The sequence below is a fragment of the Leptinotarsa decemlineata genome, unplaced genomic scaffold, assembly GCF_025532065.1.
Source record: "Leptinotarsa decemlineata unplaced genomic scaffold, Ldec_3_MD MMD2_P_RNA_scaffold_8, whole genome shotgun sequence".
Lineage (NCBI taxonomy): Eukaryota > Metazoa > Arthropoda > Insecta > Coleoptera > Chrysomelidae > Leptinotarsa > Leptinotarsa decemlineata.
In genome coordinates, this window is record NW_027412535.1 from 1,381,311 (window position 1) to 1,400,187 (window position 18,877).

Here is an 18,877-nt window from a genome sequence, read left to right on the forward strand (position 1 = left end):
ACTCCAAAAAATTTACAATCTGATCATGGTACTGAGTTCTATAATTCAAAATTCTCATCGTTAATGAAGAAACACAACATCAATCATTACTCAACATTCAGCACAAAAAAAGCTGCAATTGCAGAACGAGTAATCAGAACATTGAAGAGTTGGCTTTATAAGGAGTTTTCACTTCAAGGTCATTACAAGTGGTTGAACATTCTTCCTAGAATTACTCGTCAGTATAACAACAAAGTTCATCGTACGATTGGTATGAAACCTGCAAATGTGAAACAGTCTACTAAATTGTCAATGTATGCCGAATCTAAGAGTCCACATGTGAAACGTAAAAAAAATACGTTTAAAATTGGGGATAGTGTTCGAATCAGCAAATATAAAAATGCATTCGATAAAGGTTATACAGCAAATTTTACAGCTGAAATATTCAAAGTTGTGAAAGTTAATAATACAGAACCTATAACTTATGCATTAGAAGATGTGAATGGGCAACCAATCAAAGGCTGTTTTTATGGGCTGGAGTTGAATAAAACGAAAGATCCCAATACGTATTTGGTGGAGCGAGTTTTGAAAAGAAAAGGACATCGCCTCTATGTAAAGTGGCTGGGGTTCTCTGAAGATCACAACTCATGGATCGATGAAAATTCTTTAGTGTAATGACATTATCATGATTGTACTCAATATTAGATAAAAAATAAAAAAATAGTGTATTAAAATTGTTTTATTTATTAAAAACTAAATAGAATAATAACCTTAGAAATGATGCAAGTAATATGTAAACTATTGGTTTTATTTTTCATAAATTCAACATATTGAAATCACTTCAAGATGTGTATGTTAGCATAAGATTTCCATGAATCCTCCGTCTCTCTATCCGCTCTTCATGGGTTAGACACCAGCACTCTCGAAAGTGGACATCTATGTTGGGGTGAAATTGGCCGACATTCTCACACAATTGCCAATCATTTCTACAAGCACTGCATAAATTGTTCCAACAATCCACACTATATTCACCACATTGTAGACATCGCTGGACTAATGTATCGCAAGTCGCTACACAATTTATGCATATATTCCTTGAAATGCCCATATTATTACACATAATCTCTTTCGAACATTCTCTGCACTGCTGGCGGTAGTCACTTACTTCTAGAGTTGAACCATTTATCCTCTTCCGAAGTGGGTCTGGATTCCTTGCCACAACACATCTACGACACAGGCCGGTACATGGGTTGATATATGTTTCAGGCCAATACCCATGGCAGTTGTAACACACTATATGTTTGCCAATTTTGATTGGAAAGCCGCGTATTGTCGGTTTTGTATCCCACTCTTTAGGGAAAGACATATTCACTGATAGATGTACAAATATTCAATCGATGAATTTAACTACACTCTCACGCTCCCATGTTTCCCTCTTATAAACAGGTACCGTGAAGAGTGGGGTAGAGTGGAGGGAGCTACCACCACCACTGTCAAAAATCATATAAAAATCGGTGAGTGATTGTAAACTTCAGTCAGTATTCAAGTATCACCACAAGAATACATTAATATGTCTGCCCAGAGAGCTGCTGTGTTAGCATTATTATCTCAGAGAGATATTAATAACCATGAGCTGGTGGAAGAGTTTGAAGACGTTGGACAGATAGTGGGTGTTGACGAAGAAAATGATGGTGGAGATATGCAGTATGAGGTGAATGAGCAAGGTGCAGAAGGTGGCTTAAATATCGAAGACGATGAGGCAATTGAGCAAGGTGTTGGGGATTTAGACATTGATGATGATGAAGAAGGTCTTGTTGAAGAAGAAGATGAAGGTATCGCAACAGATTCGACTCACGAGACTGACGACAGCGGAGTAGTTATTGGCAATGTTGAGTGGTTGAATATCACTGAGACATTGGATGATCCGTTAGATTTGTATTGTGTAACGGATAGCCATGTCAGGATCAAAACGATTGACGGTGAAATAGAGAAGTTGTGTTGGTGTTGCTTCCGCTTTTATTCTGTGCGGAATAACAATGGAGGGTATTATGAGCACGTCGACATTCATTACACCGCCCGCTTCATGGAGATGGGGCAAACATGGTGTAAAGCATGTGATAGGCCTTTGACCAACTTTAGGAGAATAGCCGTCTGTATCATATGTAACAACACCCCACCTCTGGAGATGTAACCGTGGACCTTCGGGTCAACAAAAAAAACAGCCCTTTTCAGGGCTACATTATTTAAACAAAGAGTAGATATCTCATAATGAGATTGCAACAACACCCCATCTGCGGAGCAGTTACCGTGGACTTTCGGGTCAACAAAAATACAGCTCTTTTCAGAGCTACAAACAAAGTGTAGATATCTAATAATAAGATTGATCACTCAGTCAAAGAAATAGAATATTTTGAGTGTCACATAATCATACGAAGAGTAGTTTGTAATATATGGATATACCTCTAAAATGTACATCCATATACATGAGGTATGCACAAATGTGTTATAGAATATGTAAGTTCTCTGAATATCTTATCTTTGTAAAATAAATCACATTGAAAAATGATTGTTTAAGCGTCCGAGTGGATTTGAATCTGTTTGATAACATACTAGCTCTCTCTTATCTGAACAATTGCAGAATTCATGTCAAGATTTGGAAATATAATTTTCATAAGACAATATTTCAAATTCGAGGGGTGTTTATTCAGAGTAGTCAATAAGAGTAATTGGTATTGTAATTCAGAATATTTATTTCAAAGGTGGAAAGGAGAGAGGGAGGTAGACACTGCCCCAACCACGCAGTGTCTCGTGTACACCAACCAAACAAAATGTGTACTCCGAGGAAGGATAAAGGATGGGTGAAATAGGGAAAAAAATAGGGAAAAAAAGGAAAGGATTACAAGTCGTCGTCGTCGTCGCTGTCATCGGGTCGGGGGAAGTACTGCCACATCACCGAACCCTCAGAAAACGCCATTTCCTCCGCAAATGCGTCGTCGTCCCAGAGATCGTCATCATCATCATCCGAGCTGCAAGAGTCTTCGGAGTGGTCTTCGGTACTGGTCACATGCAGTACCTGGACCGAAGATGTGGAAGGGTGATGAGGCGTGGTGGTTGAATCGGCCTCCATATCTGGATTCTCCATATCGGAATCCTCCAACTGAAGATCCGGGAGTGGCGCTGTAGGTTCTTCCGCCTGGGGTCCGGTCGTGGAATCGGCTTCCTGGTATGTTGACATGCTGACGATAGCTACTCAACTGAAGATTACATTGAGGAACTCCTACATTTATACTCTTGCACAGGAGGGGGTATAGTGGGAGGCGGAGTGGGGGGGGAGGTGGGGGTCGCAAAAAACGCGCCCCGGATGCAAGTGGTGGATGTTGAGCGCCCCAGGCCGCGAAGCGGCCTGCTGAGCGATCGCTTCGCGATCGCCTATACAACCTTTCCCTTCGTTACTTATCCGAATATACATTGCTTGAAATTTCTTTATGATACGAATTTTTATCAACATTATTGAAATAATGTTCCAAAGATATTCAAAGATAATGATTAACTGTTTCCATTTTCTAATTAGTTCATTTTATAGCGAAACAACTAACGTTTCACCGCAAGGGTGTACCGATATAGCCCTATTTTTTTCACTACTACCAAATAGAGTGGTTAGGTTGAATGCTGCCCCACCCACGCAGCATTCCGTGTGCACCAACCAGGTACTATGTGCACTCCGAGGAAAACCTAACCTAACCTACCTGATCATCATCATCATCATCTATAATGATGATGTCAGGTTCGGGAGAATCAACCACCACGATGATATTTGGTGGAGCGATTTGATGATCTTCAAGCCACAGTTGATCCACAAGTTCTGGGCTGGCAAATTCATCATGTTCAAACTCATCTTCGTCTGAGGTTACATCTTGTTCTTCATTCAGCTCTATTGTTGTATCTGAATACCCATCGAATTCATCATCGGGAGATGTTGAATCAACTACAGCAACTTGAATGTCACCATAGGACCAATTCTCTGGTGGGGCAAAATGAGGTTCACTGGTGGAATCAGCTTCCCGAATAATTGGTGTTGCTTGATTCATGATGAACGAACAAGTTGAAGAATATTGAGAATACAATCTTATTTATATGATTTGAAGAAAGTGGGGTAGAGTAAGGGAAGGGGAATATGTGAAAAATAAAGACCCACTAGGTTATTTATTCAAGTATTGATGTGAGAATTGGGGAATAAATCCAATATAATATTCATTAGATTCATGATTTCATTTTTACACATTCACATAAATGAAATTTGTTTGAATAATGTTGAGAGAAGTAATGATGAGAGAAGTGTCAAAAGGTTTTGGAATTATACTCAGAGCATTACTAGAATCACCTTTATTTATTCTCTAGAAAAAATAACTATTTTACAATTCACACACTTTCAAATGATGGAAATTCTATACAATTATTCTATTTAACTAATTTTATTCTATATACTACATGTGACTAGAAAATGACTAGAATGAAGGAATAAATACTGCCCCAACCACGCAGTATTTTGTGTGCAACAACCAAAATAGATATGCACTCCAATATTCCTTATTTTATTTTTTCATTCATAACATTCATAACCTTAAAATTAACATGCAAGTTTTCATTATATTCCTAAAATTACAATTTTTTTATTCTAAACATACATCTAACTTAAACTAAACAAAAATATATTTACAAAAGGGGTTAGGTATTAAGGAACCCCTGGCACATGGCATCCCATTCCTGAACAAGAGGTCCATATTTTTGGATGTAAGCCAAACTCTTTCCTTGTTGCGAATCTTCTTCTTGAAGTTTCGCCCTAAGCAAAGAGAGTCGCTTCTCTAATTCCAGTTTCTGGGCCTCGATGGTGGAAATATCCGCCATCAAGGCCCTTTTTCTGGAATCAGAACCATCCACAACCTTCTTTTCCCTCAAATATCTCTTTTTCACAGACTGTGCATAGGTAATAGACTCTTTGAGTTTATTACCCTCTACCACAGTCTGTGAAAGGACATTTTCCGGGCCAACCTCTTGTTCGGAATGCTCAACACGTACCTGGGGGGTGACTGGAGGGGGTGACGCATTCCGATGGACCTGGGGGGTGGCTGGAGGGGGTGACGCATCCCGATGGACCTGGGCGACGACTTCCACCAAGTTCTGCACCTCCATCACTGGAAGGGGTGCTGTAGGCCAACCACCGTAAGGTGAGTTCTTTTCACACTTTTTGCGAAAAGCACTCAACTTATCACCCCTCCCACCTTTGGCTTTGGATGCCTTCACAGGTGCGGACTTCTTCACAGGTGCGGACTTCTTCACAGGTGCGGACTTCTTCATCTTCTTGGCCCTCTTCACCGGTTTCTCGAACTCATCCCCTGAATCGATGGGGGATAATGGTTCGATGGGCGATAAGAAGCTTTGAAGATGCGATAAATCCGCCAGAGACTCGTCCAGGTCCGGGTTGTAGACATTCAGTAAATCTTCAATTTGGGGTGCTGACGAAGAAGTTGGTCCACTGAATGTCGACAAAGTTGGTGGGGGGTCAATCTCCTCCTCCTCGGGGGTTGGTTTGAAGTCCTCGAAAAAGAACTTCAAGTCAGGAGCCGCCACTTCCTGGGTGGAAGTCATCCCCGGTGGTGGAATGGGAGCCGCCACTTCCTGGGTGGAAGTCATCCCCGGTGGTGGAATGGGAGCTGCAGCTGGTGTTGCAGCTGGTGGTTGTACCATGATGTCCTGTAGGACAACCACCCTCCTCCGCTCTACATCCTCCAACTGTCTCTCACTGAGAGTGGTAATCGGGGTCATCAGAGCATTCCTCAGAAAAGACATGATTCTAGAAAGAGAAAATGAAAATATTAGACAATATAATATAAATAGTATGGAAGTGTGTACTTACATCAAGCTGCTTGGAATTTTCAACTAAGTTGGCTGGCAGGTATCTCAGGTTGGCTGCTTCTTTCGAAGGAAGACTGCAATCGAATGATGAACTGTAGCCTCCTCCTCATGTTTTATAGCCGTATGCTCCCTACCACTTCGGGTGGGAATGGGAGTGGGGGTGGAAGTGGGGTAGGATAATTCGTTTGAAATATTCGACAAGTATGAATTTTACAATTTGTTGAACAAACCAGGTAATGAGTGAAAAAATTCAATTACTCGATTGCTCTTCCAATAAGGCAATGAGTAAATTTAATTTCTTGTCACTTATACTGTTTTCATCTTTCAGTACATTCAAAAGAATTCTTAAATTTTGTTCGGAACTTGTCTGATAGAATTCAATATCGTTGTGGCCCCAAGGTAATGTCTTGGTGGTATTAGGAATGATGAATCGCTTATCATCATTATGTGATAGCGCGACTTTATTGCACATCAACGTGTAAATATCATGTAAATCACTCCTGAATACATTCATCTTTCTAAATATTATACCGCCTGTTTCAACAATCCTAATGTAATCTTCAATTGAAATTTGATTTTTTATAACGGATTTTTTAATACCTTTTGCTTTCTTTATTTCATCAGACACACTTTGTACATGATATGCTTTCGCACCGGTGCCATGGAAACTGATGATGGGATCACTCGGAAGTTCATCCTTCATATTTCCAATCACCGATTTGCTAACTGGCACATTGAATTTATTACCCAACCTATAGTTAGAAGTGTCAAATTTGTCAACATTTGCAATCATAAAATTATAAAAATTATCCGTCATTATTTTCAGTATCAAAGAATCCGTATCGGTATAGAGAAGAGAAGCTTGTGGTCCGTAATGTTTTTTGATGACATCATAGAAAAAATCATAAATGACTGTTTTCGACATATCCAATATACTGAACCCCAAATACAATGGTTTATTATAACAAACCTTAACTTTATCCATATGTATGACGACAAAGTCTTCCGAAAATATGGATAATGTTTTGAAATTGGGACGAGCTATCAAAGCATTGGCACCCATACCTCTTCTTATGGATTCCCAATGTGTGACAATTCGAATGTCTCTTCTATTGTTTACATTTTCCATCGTTTTGCCAAATATGGAATTTATATTCAATTTGAAGTAACCCTTCTCAAACTTATTGGTAGCCTTATTTCTCAAATTTGTATTTAAATCGATATATTTTTTCAGCCACGGTGACTGATTGAATCTGAGAATTCTATGAGTTTTCATCACCATCAAACCATTACGGACCGCTTGTTTCAAATTCCTATAATGAACGATATATTTCTTTTTATCATTCAAATTAGGAATAAGTTTGGGTATTTTGGACTTTGAACCAGGTGGTATAATACTTTCAACCAAAAATGGTAAATCCGAATGTAGATCGTGTAACTCGACAGGATAATGCACATCTACTTCAAGTATGTATCCTTGGGGGCTATCATCTGGAATACTATTGATATCCAACTGACATATTTCACTGGCGGTCAACCAAGTGAACCCACCAAAAGGTAATGATTGAGACATGCTATGACCATACAGATTTGTTGCATCCAAATACATTATGAAAGATGAAGGTTCTTCGGGATTATAATTTGGAAGAAACTGATTGTTTGCAATATGCTTTCTCTCCGAACACTGGCTTACACCACCACGTATACCGTTTTGGAGAAAATGCACCATATCGATATCAGTTAATAATTCCAAGTTGACACCCGTATACTTCAACATAGCATCCCAAGAAAGACCTGGAGAAGTGAAATAGTGAGCAGGATCCAATTTATATGTATCTAAACTCATATTTCTAAAATTTTCAAAAATATCGCACAACAGTAGAACATCAGATTTTAGGTATATGTCAGAATATTCACCCAAATCTTGACAATTGAATGTGTTCCATACCTGCTTTACTCTATCATAATCCTCATCAGAAACATGTTTTTCATTTAATTTATCATAAAAGTCCACCTTTGATGGTATACTAGAATAATTTAATTTATCTAAAGAATCGATAAAACTGTACGGAAAAACACCTTTCTGCCTCATAAGTTTGAATTTATTCTGTTCCGGAAAATATTTTCTTGTTTCCACAAAATGTTTTTCATCTAAATTGTCACCTAACTCTTGAAGGGAAGCAGCCATAAATTTAAAACTATCGATGAACCTTAATTTCAAAAACTTATTTTTCGTCACTCCATTGTGATCTACTATTCTCTCCATAATTATATGTTTCGTGAAGGAAACATACTTTTCTTTAGTTTGAGCAATGACATCAACTTTTGTTTTGTTTGTGCATAACTCTTTTATGAACAAATGACAGTCTTACCCACTGAGATTATGAAAAATTATGGGTATAAAGTTGGGCAATTTGAAATTGAGGTTACAAATACTATGTGCAGCTCCATTTCTTTTTTTCCCCGTTAGATGGCAGTGGTCACGCACCTTAATATCACCATCACCAAATGGTTCTCCACATATACCACATGTGGCGGCAATATTGAAATCATGCTCTTCCTCATCAGTCAATGGACTCATTGGAATGACTTTCTTCAAATATTTGTGATAAATATTGGTGACATCAGCCTCCAAGTTTGACACAAACACTTTAGCTGCATCAGCACCTCTATATAGTACAAATTTAGATATAGAATCATCAAAAGAGCACTTTATGAGGTAAGAAAAAGCATATGGTTCATGAAGATATGTTCGATTTGTATAAGAGTTAGCAGGATTTGGCTCATTAGTATGCACTGGTTTCAGAATAGATTCGAAATCAGCATATACAACGAATGGAACCCTCAACTGTTTCTCGATATTTTCAAATTTCAAAATATTCTCAGGTACCCTTTTACCAAATTTATCAACCCTGAAATTTGTGGATGGTGTCGTTGTCGATATGTGATTACAATCATTCAACTGATGTCGCAATAAAGTTCGTTCATTATCAAAGTACAATAAACAACCATCACAAAAATACTTTTTATGACCACGGGCAGATATTTGTGATGATACTAGTCTCGATAAATCCTTAATCCAACAATAATGACTATTACCAGAATCATCTGTAATAATCAACAGATTAACATGACTATTTAATCTACGTTTAGAATAGTGTAACGGACCCACAACTTCATATTCAATTCTACCATTTTTAAAAACATTTTCCAACCCATAAACATTGATAGAGCAATCGTTCATAACCTCAAACTTAGGAATATCTTTCAACTTAACTGGAAATTCCATACCTGCTACATTCAAGACGGTTGAGAAGTGGGGATATGATGAAATTTCATTAAGTTTCTGACTGGCAGGGTTTAAAGCTGAAGTCACAGCCCACGCAAAGCAGCACTGATCTTGATTAAGAACATTCACCACACTTTTCTTCAATTCGATGAACCTTGGCAATTTGATGTATGAAGACCCTCCGAAGGGGCTATACTTGTTGATATTCACCTCCAAGTACAAAATTTTCTCAATGGTCCAACCTGAAAATATGGGTTTTCTCTATAAGTCCATCATCATCAACATTTTGACTAGATCACATACCTGAATCCCGATCTTGAAATTCCGCTGCTTTAACAGTTAAACTATCTGCAAAACTGCTATAAACCACATCCAAATCATTCGATTGATCAATTACTTCATTGGGACTATTAAATGATTTGATGTCTGAAAGATCCTTAGTTTGCAGACTGTACCGCCCAAACACTTCCATGTTCACTTTCATGCATTTATGGATATCCAACACTTCTTCGAGTAGTTTCACTACTTTCTGCTTAATTTCATTGAAGAATGTTGGGTAATCCATGTGGTGGTTTTCACTGTCCACTCGGTAGCTCACAATTCGACACTTGAAAGCTGTATTGACAATTTTCACACCTTCCCCATATTGAACACATGCATTTGTTCTGTGCTGCAACGTCCTCCGATGTACATTCATCTGATCGCTTGCAATAGTCAAATTGCAGCAAACGCATGTTTGCAGTGTTGGAAGTGCTGGGGGTGTCAACCGTTGCCTCTTCGATGTTGGAGGTCCATCACCATTTGCGGGTGTGCAGGAATCCCGCTGATGACGACGTAGGTTGTCACTACGAGTGAAACTTTTTTTACAATCAACGCACGAATACATCTTGTATATAGAAATATATACCGTACGATAAGGAGAATTTGAAATGAGTGAAACGTTCACACCACACTCCTTATAAAAGCCCAACTCCTCCCCCCCCACCATAACCCAAATGAGAGCTACAAGGTCAACATTCAATGCCACAGAGCAAGCTCAAGGTAGTCGAAGTGACGAACGTCAATGTCAAACCCCACACTCAAGGTCAAACACCGCAACGCCTAATCCCACTGTATATTCTGTACACGTCACGATTTCATTCAAGGTCAACATTCAATGCCATGGAGCAAGCTCAAGGTAGTCGAAGTGTCGAACGTCAAGGTCAAACCCCACACTCAAGGTCAAACACCGCATTCAATCTCATACTATGTGTACGACGTTCAAGGTTAGGTGACGTCATACGATATTCTGAACTTATATAGGAATTACCAACAAGGGAGTGGACAACGCCGAACGCCCACTGTTCAAGGTTATATTCTGTACACGTCACGATTTCATTCAAGGTCAACATTCAATGCCATGGAGCAAGCTCAAGGTAGTCGAAGTGTCGAACGTCAAGGTCAAACCCCACACTCAAGGTCAAACACCGCATTCAAGCTCATACTACGTGTACGACGTTCAAGGTTAGGTGACGTCATTCAAGGTCGTGTGACGTCTCAAGGTCAAAAGGGGTGGGGGGAGGCGTTCAGTCGGCATTAGCACCCTACTGTAATATTTTCAATTGTCTTTATTTTTCAATATAATATATTAATATTTCAAGGTCATGAAAGTGGTGAAAACAAATCAATCTGTCTATATTCCTACCAGATCAACCTTTAAATCTGCTGGTTGTGACCTAAGAACTCCCAAGAGATTTTTCAATTCCGCCTATAGAGAATTTACTCGTAGATAGTTTTTTGGAAATTCAGCTCCCTAAAAACGTATACGGGAGAATTGCACCAAGATCTTCACTAGCAAAAAATTTTCGAATAAACATTTTAGCTGATGTGATAGATCAAGATTATAGGGGGACAATTAAAATTCTTTTATACAATTCATCAAATGAAAAAGTTGGGCTATTTTAATTTCCTTCAAGTTAAAATAGCTCAACTCATATGTGAACGTTATTGTATCCCAATTATTGAAGAAGTTGATGTTGCAAACACTACTGACCGGGGAGAAAAAGGTTTTGGTTTGTCTGACATCCTTCCGAATATTCCTCAAAGATAATAATAATAATAATAATAATGATGGTGATACAATTTCGCATGAGCTCATCTTGCATTTGCTCAGATACCTTGCGGTACCCTACAAAATAGTGAGATGCATTGAACAACTGATATCACTTTGGTGAACTCGCTTCACCATAACATCTGATCAAGCAAGAATCCAAACAGGGAGGGTCACTTTCAGAAGGGGTGTATTTCAGGGTGATTTTCTCAGTCCCCTTCTCTTCTGCATCTCACTATTGCCATTATCCGTTGCGCTCAGAAATACTCGAGGGTATAACTGTGGCACCTCCGGAAACCGGAGGCACAAGGTCACCCATTTGTTTTATATGGATGATCTAAACTTTATGCCTCTGGAGAGAATGATCTCCATCAGTCCATGAGAATGGTGGAAGAGTACACGCATGCTATCGGTATGAAATTCGGGATAGACAAATGTGCAATGGTCCATCACAAAAAAGGACGATGCCGGGACTACGGAGAGGATGTGCAGCTCGTAGATGGAAGCATCCTACACCATCTGGATGCAGGAGAGATGTATACTTACCTCGGGGTGGAACAACGCCACTCACAAAAAAACCCTCTCCGCGGCAAGTATCAGCAAAAACTTCGACAGATCTGGTCATCGGAACTGTCGGGGAAGAACAAACTTGCTGCAACAAATATGCCTGTCGTTCCAATCTCACTCTACTCGTTTGGAATAGTGAAGTGGACTCGGGAGGAGTTGTATTGACTCGACATAAAGACCCGAAAAATAATGCATCTCTATAGGAGTTTGCACCCCAAATCATCCGTTCCACGGTTGTACTTCTCCGGACAACAGGGAGGCGTGAATTTTTGAGTTTGGAGTGTCTACATGTCAGAATGGTACTGGATACAGCCTGCAAAGTCGTCAAGAGTTCGGATCCCCTTCTCTGCAAGGTCCGTGACCATGAGAGATCAGGAATTAGAGCATTTCTCTTTAGGGCAGCTGCCCGAGCAGCTGATGAACTCGAGTTGGAACCCTTTTAGCAAAAAGCTCAGATTAAAGCCACAGAGATCACCTTATTTCTGCGGAAACACAAGGATAAGCCAATGCATGGGGTCTTCTTCAATAACATTGGAGACCTTGGCCTATCAAAGCGCCTGACGTTCGCTTTTCTCAGGTCGAGTGGGCCGACGTCGGGAACTGAGGGGTTCATCATGACTTGCCAGGATGGTGTTTTCAACATCTTAGTCTACCGCAGTTGCGTGATGGGTATATAGGTTTCTGACACAAGGTGCCGGGCGTGCCGCGAGGTGTCCGAAACCCTAATGCACTTAACGTGTCCCTAAGAGTTCTGTATTACCATCTACGGCACTCTTACGGTATTGACGAGACACCGGTGTTGCCCTACGCTCCGGAGGATATTGAATGCGTTGTGGGGAACGAGAAGTGCCGAATTTATTGGAACTATTCGTTCCCCACCCTCAGGCTCATACAAGCTAATAAGCCTGGTGTAGTCCTTCTCGACAACCAGACCAAGACGATATTTGTCGTGGAGTTTTCAGCTCCTGGCGAGACGAATATCGTCAGAAAAGAGGAGGAAAAACGGATAAGATATCGAGATTTTCTCTTCGAACTCCGCAGACTATCCAGATCACTCTGTCAAGATGGTTGTTTTGATTATTGGTGGAATGTTACCCTCTCTACTCTCGAATCTTAAAATCATACCGGCTTGCCGCACTAAGGCAGAAATCTTAGGCGCACAGATGCAGAAAGCTGTCATTCTTGGCTCTTGCTCAGGGCACATGATTCTTGGACCCAATGATCACTCACCCCACGGTGTGGGGAGTGGTCATTAGTTGATAATGCTGGCGCGCCCTCCCGAATGTATCGGGGCTTCGGGGGATAGGGACTGACCAGCGCACACTACGGTAAAAAAAAAATAATGTTGATGATGAAATTAGTATCAAACAAAACATTCAGTAGGGAATACAAATAGTTTTTATTGAAGAAAAATGACTTTATTGAAATCTAATTATATTATTTTGGTAGCTATTGTGAATGTACCGAAAGAAGCTCAATATATTGCAATATGTTTCGATATGGAAAATATGAAGAAAGAGTTTAATAGAACTACATGTCTTTTGAAATTTTTTCTTACTGGCTTATTGAGTTCCGATACAATCTGCCACTTACTACGCATCTCTTACTATCGGACATTGTAATAATATCTGAATAGAAATTGTAGTTTAAATATAATTTCATCTCCCTTGACGATATATTTATTGGCGAGTTGATGAAATTTGTATGTCGTATCATTATTTATCAAAACGTCTACATCTTTGTTATCTTCATCTTGTGCTTTACTTTTCATTTCAGTAGACTTGGGAAATTAAAAAAAAATCATCTCTATTTGCTCCAGAATGTGTTATGCTTTCAACTTTGGCAGACATGAGAAATTTAAAGACTAAACCCCCATTATTTAATATATAATAATTTTTATTTAAACTGATATTTTTTTCATCTTTCAAGCGAATTGAAACTTCAACGTGGTAATCAAAAGAATCACAAACATAAAATGGAAAATTCAATTGTTGTTTAAGAGGTGATTTCAATAATGATTCTTCTTCTACTTCTCTTTGAAGTTTTGAAAAATGTTGATTAAATCTATTTGAAGGCATTATCAAATAAAATGAAATTTCAACCTCTAGAATATTATTGTGAGACCGATAACACTTTGTCTTCAGAATCGTTTTCAAGTCGAATGAGAAAAAAGTGGGAAAGTTTAGAACATATACAATGAAATTGTTATCGATTACTGAATGAGTATGTACTCAGTAGTAGTAGTACAGAAGAAAATTTGTTGCATTTGTAGAGCTATCAAGTTACAATACTTACCGTACCACTGTTTCGTTAGCAAACCCATTTTGCTCCTTGGCTTTTGTATAAAGTGTATGCAAATAAGACCTATCAAAGTAATAACTAGATTCATAAACGACCCTGGTGGATTTGAAGGTGATTGACAATGTTTCGTGATGAATTTCACTAGTTCGGACTTCCATTGCCTACTATATAAAATGATTTGAAATCCCTGAAACAAGTAAAAAAGAATAATTAAAAAAGAATAGTTGAAAATAACAATTATATTAAGCAACAATAAACCTGAAATGAAATGATAGTGAAATAACCTACAAGTAAAAATATAATAATTGAATAAATAAAAATTAAAGGAATGCAAAAAGAAAATAATAAAAAATAAAAAGTGTAGAGATTCCAAGTCACGTTAGTTCACGACGTCATCACCCGAAGACGATTGTAGATACCAACAATCGAAACGTCGATTGTTGGTATCTCATCACGTATACAAAAATATTGAAAATTTCTAATTCCAGAGATGTATTTATGCGCGATTCATTACCAACGAGAATTGCATCAAATGAATCTGGTGTAGGTAATCTTGATGTACAAAGGGGACCCGGTACCCATTGGACAGCATGTTCGAAACGTAATAATAATATCATCTATTTTGATAGATATGGTAATTTACCACCAGCAATTGAATTCGTAGAATATTTTAGAAGCAATGGTGACGTTATTATGGAATACAATTATGATTCAATACAAAAATTAAATTCCCATCAGTGTGGACAGTATTGTCTTAAATTTTTATATAATCAATATAACTAATGAAATTACTTCATTTGTTTTTGAAACCTCAGTCATCTCATATACGTTTACACTTAGTGGAGATTCATCAATTTTAAGTGATACTTTCAACCCACCATTATATCTGAACGAAAATGTTGAATATTGAATTGGACTGGTTGATTTTGATACATTCAATAATATACCAAATGTTAATGAAACAAACAATTTATTGGTATGGGGTGTGAATGATGAATTCAAATTTGAAATTCCCATAGGATCTTATGAAATTGAAGGGATTATAAAAATTATAAAGAATGAGATATTTAGAATAGTTGCAGACCTGAAAAAATTTACAGTTTTAATTAAATGCACTGATTGGATCAATTTCATTATTGATCGTTCAATTGAAAATCTATTGGAATTTGAAAAAACTAAATTCGAACCCTTCAAACAATATACCCCACAAAATGAAGTCAATATTTAAGCTGTTAGTACAATTTGTATAGATTGTAATATTGCAATAGGATCATCTTTACATGGAGAACCTGTTCATCTGATTCATCAATATTTCCCTCAAGTTCCAAATGGTTATAAAATAGCAGAGCAACCTCTAACAATTCTTCATTATCGTGAGCACCAAAACCATAAACACCATAACCGTTAGGGTGCTGGATCAAGATGGTAATTTAGTGAATTTTCGTGGTGAAACAATTACTCTTCGTTTACATCTCAGGAAAATTGAATAGATATGGTATTACAATTCCAACGATTTCATCTATACAAAAACTATAAAAGACAACAGCGTAGTACAAATATGCCAGATGGCGAAAATCGTCAATTTTTAAATTCTCTCGGCTTTTACGTTCTAGTATAATGGATTTATTGAATGTAATAGGTGAACCTTTCAGCGATACCACCATTGAAGATTATCAATTTTACACATATCAATCATATAATTTTGGAGCCCTCAACTATAATGATGAAGTTAGAATTTCCTTACAAGATTTAGAAGCATACACACTTCCATGTAATAGCTTAATCTTTATCGAAGGTAAAATAATAACGGATCAAAACAAAGTGCCAACCAAATTTCAATTCATCAATAATGGTATAGCTTATTTATTCAGAGAACTCAGATACGAATTGAATGGTGTCATAATAGATTCTGTTCAGAACGTTGGCTTAGTTTCCACGCTGAAAATTACTTATTATTGAACGAAAATGAAAATAAACTAATGGCAAATAAACTAATGACAAAGGAAATTTTAATGTATGCATACCATTAAAATTGTGGTCGGGATTTCTTGGAAAGTTATATAAGAATTATGATGAATATGAGACAAGAATTAGTTCTTATTCGAGAAAAGGATGACATTGATGACAACAGATAATACAGAAAAACCAAAAATTCAAATCACCAAACTATTAGAACGTACCCCATATAACACCAAGTATTAACGAACAATTGCGCTTAAATAAAATACTTCGTAATAGTACAGAATTACCAATTGAATTTCGAAATTGGGAGTTGATAGAATATCCCACTCTGAATTATTCAACTCGTTACACTTGGTTTGTAAAAACTTCAACTCAATTAGAACGTCCTCGACACATAATTATTGCTTCTCAAGATGCTCGAAAAGATCAGATTTTGAAAGATATGAGTAAATTCATTCAATTTCTACGCCAGTTGACACAACTCAAGGCTGAAATTGAATACTTAGAGAAGAGAAAATTAGTTGAACGACAATTGGAAAATCTCCAAATATGCAATTAGTTATAGATTTTCAAGGTTTTAAAATTGAAAATAATAAATTCGTAGTGAAAGAATTAGCCTATTACGATGACAATCGCCGTATCAGTCATTACGTATTTTATTTCTGACCGGGATATTATAAGCTTATATCGTCATAGTTACGCTATCAATAAAGAGGGTCATAACTCCCTTGGGACATTATAGATTTTATAATTCCCTCTACCTTTCACAAGTAAAAATAAATAGAAATGAAAACTGAACCATATTTTATTTATTCACGTCATTACAAATAATAAATGTACAATTTTGAAATGTTCCCTGAAAATTACATCCGCTACTGGAAACAATTTCTTCTTTTGTATGGCTGGAGCTTCTGTTCACTACAGTCGAGTTACCTGCCTCTTCTGATGACAAAGTAGACAACATACGCGCCGTTTTATTTCTCAATTCGATGCTATCCTCCAAATACCCCTCCGCCACCGTGGAACTTTTCCAACCTCCGTGTCTTTTTAAGTTAGTCATAGTTGCTCCTGCATTGGCTAGAGCAGTAGCAGAAGTGCGACGAAGGCAATGTCCCGTATAGGAAGATGAGTTTGGCAATCCTAAATACATTGCGATTTTGCTGGGGATTTTCCCAAACATGTTTTTTCCAATTGGCTGAGATGTACATTTATTTTGTCGGAAGCTCAAAAAAATCGTTCAATACCTTTAGGACGCAAAGACATATAAAGTCTCAATAAAGGCAAAGCGGAGAACTCTTTTTCATCCACAACTGTAAATTTCTTCGATACACCAGTTTTACTTTCCGGTACGTTCACTACCATAACGGAATCCCGGTCCTCTATATCCGATATCTTCATATTCAAAAGTTCCTGACTTCTGCATCCTCCAAAATAACCCATAATCAAAACAACCTATAACAAAAAAAAAGGAAATAAATACACACAAAAAAGAAAATAAGAAAAAAATTACCTTATGCAATAAATGAATATCATTAGGAGCGTCCTTTAGGAATCTGATAACATCTTTAGGAGATAAAACAGCAGACTTTTTCGGCTTATAACTCTTACTCTTCCGTTTCAAAAAAGCCTGTAGTTCATTGAACTTGGTGATATCTCGTTTCTCATGTATAGTCACCATCGATTTTAGCATTGACCATTTAGTCCATAAAGAATTCGGACTATACGTTTCTGACTGAAACGAATAAACACAATTACTATCAAATCTACCGAAAAACATAGAAAATTCCTTACCAGTTCTTGAAAATATGCCAGAAATACAGTTTCAGTGACATCTTTTGGCATAACATTTTTCCGTGTCAGCCAGTCCAGATATATCTTGTATTCTTTTTGGTATACGGCTTCACTTTTCGATGGAATTAATGATTCTCTTGCTTGTTCAGCTTTTTTCAAAATATCCTCCATTATATTTGGGGTAGAAAACACGTTTTCACCGCAAACACAGCTTGATAACAAAGTTCTGTTTATAAACAAGTAACATAGCAACAACCTAGCAACAAGAAAACTCTACTATAATCAACGCTACCTGATTCAAATATACCGGGAAGGTAATGAATTGGTACATTTTTCCGTTTCAAAAATGAACAAAATTTTATTGAAATCGGTCAGAAATAAAATTATCTATGTACCACGGGAATTAATGAGCCTTAATAACCTCAGGCAATTGCTGTCCCTCGGGCCAGAGGCCCTCGGGACGCAAACTTTGCCATCGGTAATTAAGGCCCTCCTAATTCCCTTGATACATAAATAACTATAAACCACCATTTCCCTTCAATAATCTACCATACGATCTAAAAAGACAGACAACTTGTTTATTGAAAAACCACCACTATATAGATTGGAATGTAGGATTCACCCCTCTACGTCAATTTGAAAATATTATACGATATCTAACGCAAAGTGCAGACGTTGTGTATGTAAAAGGTAGAAAAAAATTCAACTTTATCAAGAAATATTGTAATTATACGGTTTATGAATTGGATGAACATCCTGCACTGGAAAAAAAGACCCCATGTGTTTTTATCATAGTAATAATGAAGATAAATTTGTATGTGCCCTATCAATGTATTCTTTTTGTAAACAAATTTCAAAATAAATGATGATTATAAGTAAATATGTAATGAAACAAAAAATGTTTTTTATTACAAGTTTTGACTTATTTTTGGAAATAGAATAATTATTCTACTTCTTCTTCTTCATCTTCTCCCACCATTCCATAC

At 37.4% G+C, this 18,877-nt stretch overlaps 2 protein-coding genes across 2 annotated transcripts in view; one reads left to right on the forward strand and one right to left on the reverse strand.

The window, feature by feature from the left end:
- Nucleotides 1–18,877, forward strand: part of LOC111511015 (intermembrane lipid transfer protein Vps13) — a 1,108,316-nt gene that overhangs the window by 793,629 nt on the left and 295,810 nt on the right.
- On the reverse strand, nt 16,773–18,412 carry LOC141480413 (uncharacterized). Its single transcript, XM_074170359.1, has 3 exons — nt 17,892–18,412; nt 17,611–17,832; nt 16,773–17,552 (listed from the first exon to the last, which is right to left on the reverse strand). The coding sequence occupies exons 1-3, from the start codon at nt 18,060–18,062 to the stop codon at nt 17,325–17,327; spliced, it is 621 nt and encodes a 206-aa protein (XP_074026460.1). The 5' UTR covers nt 18,063–18,412; the 3' UTR covers nt 16,773–17,324.